Below are 12,253 nucleotides of genomic sequence, written 5' to 3'. Positions count from 1 at the left end.
TTTATTATGGTAATGACTAATTAAGATCAGAGTCCAAACAAAAAACAAGACAAAACATTCAAATATTAACCCACAGTCTCAGCAGACAAAATAAATCAAATGTGTTTCTCCTAAGTTAATCATTACCAGTTCTCTCTCTCCTGTTGAATCTGATTACTGTTTTATCCAGGTTGGTGATGATGTTCTTAACACCAGAGAGCTCAAACACACAGTCGTATCTTCTCCAGTTGTCAGGTGTTATGTTACGGTCACTGGGGGGACTCAAACGCAGGACTCCTTGCTCAAAGGAAGAACAGAGGGTTTTTATTTACAAACACCAGGTGAAATGTGTGACAGTGACTCAGTGCTATATAAAAGCGTGCGTGGATCAGGGCTCCAGGGAATCCACGGGGAAAAGCAGGATAACACTCACTCCTCTTCAGTCTCTCTTGGCGTCTCACCAGTCATTTACTCCTCTCTCACACCAGAAACTCCGTAGGGAACAAGGGCAGGTCCAGGGGTCTGTACACAGGGAAACAAAAGCATTAGCACAAGAACCTGAAATGCAGGAACTAGACCGTAGTATCCAAGATGGGAATTCACTGACACAGGTCAAGCAACGATCCAGCGAAGAGCAGTCTCGCTTCTTCCCTTTAGTAGAGGCGACAGAGGGAGAGAGAGAGAGAGAGAGAGAGAGAGAACAAAGCAGAACTTCTCAGGCAGATCTGTCGGACTGTGACATGTTACTGATGAAACATTCAGATCAACAGTTGTCTGGAAGGTCTCATCATTGTTGGTGAGGATGTCTCCAGGATCCACACCCTCATGAATCTCCTCTTCATCTTTCCTAAAGAACATCATGGCTCTCTCAGGATAGAAACCTGTAGCGTGGCAGCTGACTGGAGAGGAGGAAGTCTTCTGGAGGAGAGACACAGATGGAATAACTGGAGAGAAGGAAGGTTGGAAAGAGATAAGGTGCAAATAGATGGAAGTAAACATTCAACTGTAAAAATGGGGAAGAAAGGAAAGAAGAACAACAAATATGTAGATATTAAGAAAACTATATTTTAAGAGAGAGGTGTGTGTGTAGTGTATATATTAGATGAAAAAAAGAACACAGTAGAAGAATGATATCTGTGTGGCTGGAATTCAAGATTTGAGTTCCCAGGGGTGAGCAGTAGGGAGTGTGGACCCCTCCCTCACCCTCTATGACCATTGCCCGCCCATAGGGGCTAAGGCTCAGCAAGCCGAAACTCAGGACCAGCCATGCACTCACACATACCCACCCACCTATTAATGGCACACAGAAACACATAAAGAAACACTGTATTTTGTAATTGATCCATCTTAGTGGGAATTTAAATATTATAAGTTATTCTTAGGAGCTTATTTTTGACAACACTTTGCTTCAACATGAGAGGTTTTAGGACAAAGTTTGTGTTTTCCATTCTTTAAGCACCGGTTCGAGCACCGTTTAAGCACCGGCACGGTTTCAAAAGTACCGGTTTGGCACCAGTATCGGATAAAACCTAAACGATACCCATCCCTACTGAGCAGTTTAAGACAAAACATACCTTCTTAGATGAGCCCTGGCTAGATGTTAAACAGGCACTATGCAATGATCTAGAGATTTCAGACCTACCATTTATTAGCTCAAACATCAAAAGACATGAATGCTTTAAAAGTATCAACATCAGCTTTTCTCTGACAGCATGGTGGGAGTTTCTAAAAATAACAGAGTCTTCATTAATCCCATGCAAACGTACACCTATCTGGAATAACCCTGACATATTACAAAACAATAATATGATTAATTTCCCAGAATGGAGTTGTAAAGGAATTAAATACTTAGAACATATATTAGAGGGAACAGAATTTATTCCATTTGACAGACTAGTTGCACAATATGGGATCAACAAGAAAAGATTTTTAGAATATCAACAAATTAAATCCATAGTAAAAAAGAAATTTAACCTCAGTCAAGTTGAATTACAAACACCACCAAGTGCAGTACATTTTCTTACTCTTAAATCCCCCAAATTATTATCTAAAATATACAGAACACTTTCTAAATTAGATGAATCAATATCCCTTCCTATTGCAAAGTGGGAAGTAGATTTATCAGTCAGCTTAGACCAAAACTTCTGGTCTCAGGTATGCTTAAAAACCTTTAAATTGATTAAAAATCCCAGTCTGCAATTAATACAATACAAAATATTACATAGAGTGCACTATACAGGTCATCGGATGTTCAAGATGGGCTTTACATCTTCCAACAACTGCTCACACTGTCAAGGCAATACACCAGACAATTACATCCACGCTCTTTGGTTCTGTCCACTAGTGCAGAAGTTTTGGCACAAGATATGTGAAGACTTATCAAAGTGTCTGAAATGTAAAATTCCAACCTCCCCTTTAGCATGCTTGTTGGGAAAATTGGATGAGGTCACTACAGAAACTAATACAGTCCACATGGTTTTTACTGCCCTATGCATCGCCAAGAAAACGGTCCTCATGAACTGGAAAAATAAAAATAATCTTAATTCTAGCCAATATAGAAACCTTCTAATAGATCACATTAGTCTCGATATAGCCTCTGCCACCACATTAGATCAATCCCTCTGGGCTCCTTTGATCGGCTCCATCACCTAGCGGGGGTAGGGGGTCGTGGCTTGGTCCCGCCTTAGCTACTGTGGTTGATGTGGAGTTGGGACAGGCTTAGGGCGCCTGGAGGACCCCTAGAGACGTTATCCCTGGAGGGCTTAACCCGGGGGTTGTGTTCATAACCTGGTTAGTGGCTCTGGTCGCTCTTAGAGGTTGTTCTCCTCGTGGCTGCGTGCAGCGGGGCTGGAGGATGGTCTGTACTGGTGGACGTAGGTTACTGGCCTGGTGGCCTAGCTGCCCCTGAGTGGATCTGGGGCAGGCGTGGGGGTTTGGGGTTCGGGGGTGCTTCGCCTCCGGGCTGGGGCTCTGGCTGGGCCTTGGGGGCTTCGGTCCTCGTCGGTGTGTCACCAAGGTTGTGAGCGGGTGGGTGCACGGGGGCTCAGCCCTGGCGCAGGGGGCCTCTTATGCATCGGCCTAACTGGGGGGCTCTTCAACTGGCGGGGAGGTTGTTCCATCCTTGCAGGAGTCCACTCTGCAGGTGGGGGAGAGACATAGGAGAGGTGGAGATTAAACTTAACCTGGGTGTCTGTTGTCTTGTGTAGTCTGGGAGATGATTGAATGTTGGGGTGGGTACAGTTTCCTCTGCGGTGGGGTAGGGTGGGCTGGCCTGGGTCCTGTGGGGCTTGGCAGTGCTACCGTAGGCCCCGGTCTGGATGGACCTGGGCTCCCTTGCCTTGGTGGGTACCAGAGGACGGGGGTGCCTACTGGGGTCAGCGGGGGAGCTGGCCCTAGGGAGGGGCATCCTCCCCTCCCTCCTTTTCCTCCCCATCCCCGGCTACTTCCCTCTTCCCGCTCCACCACACTCACCCACACAGGTAGGGCCTTGGGGTGCGAGTGTGTCACCAGGGTGCAGGGGAGACATCCCCCCCCCCCCCCCTCTGTCCCCTTCTGGCCACCTGTGCCTCAATTTTATTTCACAACTTAGACATCCACATTACTTACACTCTCATAACACACACATATATATAGGGCCTTGAGGGTGGGCATGTTAACGGCGTCCAGTGGACGACCTGTGTATTCAAACCTACCTCTGCTTGCCTCCACCCCGGGGGGAAGGGTAACATCTCTTGGGTCTGGGTTCTGTTTCCCCCTCTGGGGGCGAGGGTACCTGGACCCGGGGTATAGAGTATGTTTGGGGAGTGTGATTGTGTGTACATGTCCATTTATGTCAATCCTTACGTTGGGTGAGTGCTGAGTGTTTGTATATGTGTGCATGAGGGTGGGAATGCATGTTTGTGTCTGTGTGTGCCTGTTTATCTGTGTCTATATGTCAGGTCGGGTCTTAGACTCCACCTCTCTCGGAACTCCCAGGCCCTCCAAGGCCTATCTCCCCTCACTCCCTGCCGGTGACTGATGCCCTCAGGGGTCGGTGCATTGGTAGTTCTTGGTGTCCGGGGCTGGGCGCTCAGGTATGTACCAGCTCACTCCCGGTGGCTACCTGGTGGGGCCTGGCGCCTGTTGCTCGGTCAGGCCTCCTCCGGGGTGCGGGGGGCCCTGGGGCCTGGATCTCCTCCATGCCTGCTTCATGCCCTGGGGGACGGGGCTATGGCTCTCTACATCCTCTTGCAGACCATTACATGTGGAAACCATTTGAATACAAGCGCGCTGATCCACACAGGTGTGCACACGGGTGTTCACTGTTCGTAGACTTAAATTACACCTTTCTTGGCTGCTACTTCAAAGCACATTGTGCGCTGTCTGTCCTGCGTGCTGCACAACAACATTGAATATTTAGTATTTACTGCTGTTTACACTTAGCTAGATTAATGCCATGGTGTTGTGTTTAGTATGTTGCTTTGGTTTTGGTAAAACCAAATGAATAATAAAAACAAAGGTCGATCAAATGGATCAATACGGCAATGCCACGATGATCCATTTGGCAAAATAAATCCATTGGGTATCCTTGTTGGTCTTCAGACAACAATTCTGATGGCTAAAGAACCAAATGGGACAGGCAAAAAAAAGCAATAGTCGTAAGTTCTGTCAGTTCTTTGTATATTAAGCAATTAATAATAGGGTGTTTTGAGACATTATTTTGTACCTTCTTTGAAGTGCAGTTATAGGGTGTAGCTTCTGAGCTAATGATACAAGTGTACGCTCACCCACTACCTGCTTGTTTTTCTTTGTAGTAATATCAGTTTGCATATCTACAGTATACTTATTTCATAGTCTCCTGTGTAAGTGCCTGAATATATTTACCTGCTGATTGTATGACAATCCATTAAGAGTTTTGTTTCATGTGTTTTTCTAGTTTCACTCCAGTTCAATGATGTCAGTGCAAGATGATTGCTATGTTTGGAGTCATTAAAGGAGCAAGTACGCTCACCTTCCTGGCTCTTTAAAAGGAGTTTGGCTGGCTGTTTATCTATGTTCACACTCAGGGAGTTTAACACATAGAGACAACAGTACAGGCATGTAAATACAATCAATGGTTTTAGCTATTTTTATTTATTTTGTTTGCTTGTTTGTTTGTTTTTGACAGATATTGAATATAGTTAAAACTTTAAATATTGCAATTTCTAAAATGCAAGACACTGATTTGAAAGACTTGCGTTTTTTCTTCTTTGATGAGCTATTATTGCTCCTTAATAAGACAAAAGTATTTGTTATTCATCCATCCATCCATCCACCTTCTTCCGCTTTATCCGGGGTCAAGTCGCGGGGGCAGCAGCCTAAGCAGAGAAGCCCAGACCTCCCTCTCCCCAGCTACCTCCTCCAGCTTATCCGGGGGAACACCAAGGCGTTCCCAGGCCAGCCGAGAGATATAATCTCTCCAGCGTGTCCGGGTCTGCCCCTGGGCCTCCTCCCGGTGGGACATGCCCGGAACACCTCACCCAGGAGGCGACCAGGAGGCATCCTTGTCAGATGCCCAAAACACCTCAGCTGGCTCCTTTCGATGTGGAGGAGCAGCGGCTCTACTCTGAGCCCCTCCCGGATGGCTGAACTTCTCATCTTATCTCTAAGGGAGAGGCCAGCCACCCTTCAGAGGAAGCTCATTTCCGCCTCTATCCGCGATCTCGTTCTTTCAATCACTACCCACAGTTCGTGGCCATAGGTGAGGGTAGGGACGTAGATCGACCGGTAAATTGAGAGCTTCACTTTTACACTCAGCTCCCTCTTCACCACGACGGAGCAGTGCAGCGTCCGCATCACTGCGGCCACAGCACCAATCCGTCTGTCGATCTCCGGCTCCCTTCTCCCATCACTCGCGAACAAGACCCCGAGATACTTGAACTCCTCCACTTGGGGCAGGAACTCATCCCCGACCCGGAGTGGGCACTCCACCCTTTTCCGGCTGAGAACCATGGCCTCAGATTTGGAGGTGCTGATCCTCATTCCCACTGCTTCACACTCGGCTGCGAACCGTTCCAGTGCGAGCTGGAGGCCTTCACCCAATGAAGCCAACAGAACCACATCATCCGCGAAAAACAGAGATGAGATTCTGAGGCCACCGAGGTGAAAGCGAACCAAGCTCTTGCAACGGTTGTATAGGGATCGAATGGCCCATAGCAATGGGCCAGACACCCCATACTCCCGCAGCACCTCCCAAAGGACACCCCGAGGAACACGGTCGAATGCCTTCTCCAAGTCCACAAAACACATGTAGACTGGTTGGGCAAACTCCCATGCGCCCTCAAGTATCCTTGAGAGGATAAAGAGCTGGTCCAGTGTTCCGCGACCAGGACGAAAACCGCATTGTTCCTCCTGTATCTGAGGTTCGACTAGTGGACAAACTCTCCTTTCCAGCACCCTGGCATAGACTTTCCCAGGGAGGCTGAGGAGTGTGATCCCCCTGTAGTTGGAACACACCCTCCGGTCCCCCTTCTTAAAGATGGGGACCACCACCCCGGTCTGCCAGTCCAGGGGTACTGCCCCTGATCTCCACGCAACATTGTAGAGGCATGTCAGCCAGGACAGCCCTACAATGTCCAGAGCCTTCAGGAACTCGGGGCGGACCTCATCCACACCAGGGGCTCTGCCACCAAGGAGTTGTTTAACTGCCTCAGTGACCTCGCCCTCGGAAATTGGCGGGTCATCCCCCTCATCCCCAGACTCTTCTTCCTCCTTGGAAGACGTGTCAGTGGGATTAAGGAGGTCCTCGAAGTATTCCTTCCACTGCCCGACAATTTTCTCAGTCGAAGTCAGCAGCGCTCCGCCAGCACTGCTTTCCCCTCCTGAGATGCCTGACGGTTTGCCAGAATTTCTTCGAGGCAGTCCGAAAGTCTTTTTCCATGGCCTCTCCGAACTCCTCCCACACCCGAGTTTTTGCTTCAGCCACTGCCCGAGCCGCATTCCGCTTGGCCTGTTGGTATCTGTCAGCTGCCTCCAAAGTCCCACAGGCTAACCAAGCCCGATAGGACTCCTTCTTCAGCCTGGTGGCTCCCTTCACCTCTGGTGGCTACCATTTGGTTCGGGGGTTACCACCACGACAGGCACCAACCACCTTGCAGCCGCAGCTCAATGCAGCAGCTTTGGCAATGGAGATGCTGGACATGGTCCATTCAGACTCAATGTCCCCAGTGTCCCTCGGAATGCTGTTGAAGCTTTGCCGGAGGTGTGCGTTGAAGATCTCGTGGACTGGGGCCTCTGCTAGGCGTTCCCAGCACACCCTCACTACACGTTTAGGTGCACCGGGTCTGTCCAGCGTCCTCCCCCGCCACCTGATCCAACTCACCACCAGGTGGTGATCAGTTGACAGCTCAGCCCCTCTCTTTACCCGAGTGTCCAGAACATATGGTCGCAGGTCTGGTGATACGATTACAAAATCGATCATCGACCTGGGGCCTAGAGCGTCCTGGTGCCACGTGCACTTATGGACACTCTTATGTTCAAACAAGGTGTTTGTTATGGCCAAACTGTGATTAGCACAGAAGTCCAATAACAAAACACCGCTCGGGTTCAGATCAGGGAGGCCATTCCTCCCAATCACGCTCCTCCAGGTCTCGCTGTCGTTACCCACATGAGCACTGAAGTCTCCCAGTAGGACAACAGAGTCTCCAGGTGGAGCACCTTCCAGCACCCCACCCAGGGACTCTAAGAAGGCTGGGTACTCTGAAATGCCACTCGGCGCATAAGTGCAGATGACAGTCAGGACCCGTTCCCCGACCCTAAGGCGCAGGGAACAAACCCTCTCATCCACCGGGAAGAACCCCAACGTACCAGCAGCAAGCCGAGGGGATATTAGAATACCCACCCCAGCCCACCGCCTCTCACCAGGGGCAACTCCAGACTGAGACAGAGTCCAGCCCCTCTCCAGGAGATTGGTTCCAGAGCCCAAGCCATGTGTAGAGGTGAGCCCGACTATATCTAGCCGGTGCCTCTCAACCTCACGCACTAACTCAGGCTCCTTCCCCAACAGAGAGGTGACATTCCATGTCCCAATTGTCAGTCTTGGTAGCCGGGGATCAGTCCACCAGGACCTCCGCTCCTGGCTGCCGCCCGGTACACAATGCCCCTGACCCCTACAGCGCCTCCTGCAGTGGTGGGCCTGCGGGAGGATGGGCCCATGTCCCCTTTTTGGGCTGTGCCCGGCTAGGCCTCATGGACTAAGGCCCGGCCACCAGACGCTCGCCCTCGGGCACCCTCCCCGGGCCTGGCTCCAGGGCGGGGCCCCGGTAACCCTATCCCGGGCAGGGTAAACTGTTCCCTCAATGTTTTCCTCATAAGGGTCTTCTGAATCGCTCTTTGTCTGGTCCCTCATCCAGGACCAATTTGCCATGGGAGACCCTACCAGGGGGCAAAAGCCCCCAGACAACATAGCCACTGGGATCCCTGGGACACACAAACCCCTCCACCACGATAAGGTAGCGATTCACAGAGAGGTTTGTTATTCAATAAGTACATTTATTGTTCAATGTGTGTGTGTGTGTGTGTGTGTGTGTGTGTGTGTGTGTGTGTGTGTGTGTGTGTGTGTGTGTGTATATATATATATATATATATATATATATATATATACATACACTGTAGTATCTTATTTATTCTCTTATTATTTCCAGTCATTTACAAATCATCTGTAACTTATTTGTTATTCCATAACAGAAAAGAAATAAAACTGAAACGCAAAGAACTTTTGAAATATTGCTTAAGCAGTTATATCACCAGTTTTAATAAAGTGCTAAATTAATGTGCATCTTTGTGTGTATGTTTAAACTTCACTTACCTTGTTGTTTCTGTGGTCAGTAATTATATCTGTATTAATAATACCATTTTTGAAAGACATTGCAAAAATTAACTTATCTGATACGTCTTCTAACATCCAACCTTCTCTCCCCGAAAAAAGTAAAATTTATTATCTTTTCTCTAATATTAATTTTTTGTTCAGTTATAGCGTTGTGGTCCTGAGTCTGGTGATTCAGTGTTGATGTTTTTTATTATTAACATTCTATGTTTTAGTTAAGTTTCTGGTTATATGTTTTGGTGTTTTCTAGTTCTTCGGTTGCTACACGTCCCTTTTCTAGTTTCTTGTCTAGAATCTCTTTTGTCAGTCGTGCCCCCATGTCGCAGTTTGATACTCTTGTCTCTGCACTTCATGTTCCCTCTGTCTCCCCTGTAAGCCATGTCTCCTTGTCAAGTCTGCGTCTCTGTGCCTGTCTCCTGTTTTATTTTGACAGTCCTGCATCCTTTGTTAATGTTTACTATTTTGTTTACTTTCGGTCTCTTAATGTAGGATTAGTCCCAGCTGTTTTTCCCTCCTGTTTCCCATTCCCTTGTTACTTCTTGCTGGATTTAAACCCTGTGTTTTCCTCTGTCTGTTGTTGCATCGTCCTCTCTTTGCTGTGTTTCCGCTGTGCTCCTGGTTACTCTCTGTACTCGTTAAACTCAGAGTGTCTACTTTCTTTGTTCTTAGTTCTCTGCTTTCTAGTTTAGTTTCCAGTTGTTATGTTCTGTTTTCTGTATTTTGCATTTGAGTTTTCATAGCACAATAAAAGCTGCCTCTTTTAGTTCATCCCTCCGTGTCCTGAGTTCTGCATTTGGGTCCTACGTCCTGCCTGCCACAGCACAAACCATGACACATGACCATGACCGTGACGTATCTCTTTCTGAAGTTATGTCACATCTGCAAAATTAACCAGGTTATCATAAGGACAATCAATCTAACTTGTCTGAGATAAACTATGAGTAAACTATGAACCTACACAAATTTTATGTGTAAAAGAATCAGTGCAATTTTATTTAATTCAATTTGGTTCTAAACAATTTGTGAAACTTCCCAAAACTCCTATTATTTGCTGCAGGAGTTAAGAGTAGTGATGTGTCCTGTGTGTCGAAGCGTCGAATCGTGTGTCGGGTAATCTCGGGGGCGTTTTTGTGAAGCGCGTATCGAGGCTTGCTTTGATTACGTATGCAGTGACGTTCGAGGCCTCGCGGGCAGTCCATACCACATGACTGATTCAGGGACTGGTTCACCGGTTCGCGCCAGATTCGAAATAAAATGGGCAGAAAAACAGCTGATTCCCCATCACACTGTGTTGTGGAATTGGATTACGTACGTGCTACATAGTTACTTGTGCATTTCTTCTTCGATGGAACCAGCAAAGAAGAGATTTTTTTTTTTTTAAATTTTGTCTCTCCTAATAAAGTATGCACACAGTAATAAATATCACAAATGATAAACACCATAATATAAATAAACAACACTACACATCCTATAATCTGATTTCTGTCTTTTAGTTTATTAAAAAGTGAAGCACCAAACACTAGTTTGTGTCATTATCCAGATGTACATAAGCATGATTACACAGGTACTAGGAGCGGGTTTTGATTATCGATTAAAATCGATTCCAGCTTGGATAACGTGATATCGATTCATTAAAATCCTGAATCGATTTTTAATATAAATATTACTACATTTCAACCACCACCAAACAGCTAAAGCAGTAAATGAGAGGAGGTACACCGATTCTGCACAAAGACGTAAACACAAGGCGCGGACCGCTGACCGATCAGAATCAGTGAGATGTCGCCTTTCTCACCAGACAGCACGGACACGGTTGGGGCTGAAAGCCGACAGTTCACCGATTCTAATCCGTCGGCGGGTCCGTGCTTCGTGTTTACGCCTTTTTTGCGCTGATTCTGAAGCTGCAGGTTTTATTTCTCTTCAAACAATATTGACTGAACCAGCAGAAAAGGGAGATCCAAACTACGCTTCACATAAACATCGTCATGAATTTCCTCTGACTTTTACTGTTTTGCTTTCACCAGGATAAAATCACACTTCATGCACAGCTTTCTCTCTCTCACACACACACACTCTCTCTCTCTCTCTCTCTCTCTCACACACACACACACACACACACACACACACACACACACACACACACAGTATACTTCAAGAACAGTTTCCCGTCTAAAAATCTGTTTTCTGCATTATTCGCTTGTTTGTTACGCATAAGACCTCCGTTGTTTGTCAGCCGCTGTTCTTTCCCATTTAAATACTTCCGAAAAGAAAACCTAATTTCTGCCGTTCAATAGGCTACTAAAATAATTTAAACTTTTTAACATTATGCAAAATTGCAAAACGCTAAGGTGTGTCTCTAATAAAACCTCTATTTGCTCTGCTTCAATTCAGCAGCATCAGGTAATGTTCATTTGTTGATTAATGGTTTTCTTTCGGTTTTGATCTACTGCTGAATATTTTTATAAAATCGTTTTTCTCTTTTAGCCTCAGCTATGTTGACACAAAGGCATCTGCTGTGATGCTTACACATTAGATAAAGTCTCGAAAGTGTCAGCTTTCTTTTTATAGTTATACAAATATGCAAATGTACAGATCTATGATCTGAATTATACTATTGACTGACTGTCTGAGGCTAACAGTTACACAATCATACCAAAACGCTGTCCTGATACTTTCCACTTTCTCTTTTGTATCACACATACTGAGACAATATTCGGGATAAATAACCAAGAAAACAATTTATTTATTCAGTTTAGAGGTTTACACATCATTATAATCACAGAGCCCGCTTCACTTGAATTGTCCACTTGATGGCGCAGTAGAGCAAATGAATCATCACAATGCTTCGAACCATGAGTCGACCAATTGGGTGGAAAGCTTCAGTTCATCATGAGGCTTCATCTCACCATCACTAGTTAAGAGTTCAGATGTTTGTTGCAATAAGCCATTTGTTCCTCATATCCTCAGACGAAGACCTGTGGTTATTGTTGGCATAATGTCAGAATTTTGAGCAGGTGATAGTATAGCTTTGAAAATAGGCACCTGAGACTTGACACATTAAGTTTATGTTTGCATCAGTTGGAATACCAGATAAAAGACCTTTAGTCAAAATTGACCTCTTTCTTGATTTCAATATTTCAACAATGTACTCAAAGGACAGAACCCAAGTGAGGACCACAGATAATGATTTTACTTTAAATTTTTACTTGCTCTGAGGGAAGGACAAGGAAGCAAAGGGGGAGACTGGAAATTGTTAGGGTCTCAGAGGAGGTGCAGTCCTGGACTGGACTGGGCCATTCTAACACATGGATATGTTTTGTTTTAAACCATTCCATTGTTGCCCTGGCTTTATGTTTAGGGTCGTTGTCCTGGTGGAAGGTGAACCTCCACCCCAGTCTCAAGTCTTTTGCAGACTCCAAGAGGTTTTCTTCC

The 12,253-nt window shown here is 46.3% G+C and overlaps 1 protein-coding gene across 1 annotated transcript in view; it reads right to left on the bottom strand.

Moving 5' to 3' along the window:
• Positions 1–847: 847 nt before the first annotated feature.
• Positions 848–12,253, bottom strand: part of LOC308384453 (major histocompatibility complex class I-related gene protein-like) — a gene marked incomplete at both ends in the record, with an annotated part of 92,542 nt that continues 81,136 nt past the window's right edge. The window contains one exon of the mRNA XM_080863020.1: positions 848–923. Coding sequence (XP_080719146.1) covers positions 848–923 — 76 coding nt within the window. The remainder of the gene's footprint in view (positions 924–12,253) is intronic.

Source organism: Rhamphochromis sp. 'chilingali' (assembly GCF_963969265.1).
Source record: "Rhamphochromis sp. 'chilingali' genome assembly, chromosome: 17".
Classification (NCBI taxonomy): domain Eukaryota; kingdom Metazoa; phylum Chordata; class Actinopteri; order Cichliformes; family Cichlidae; genus Rhamphochromis; species Rhamphochromis sp. 'chilingali'.
Note: the sequence above shows the minus strand (reverse complement) of the source record. Positions and strands in the feature narration are given on the sequence as shown.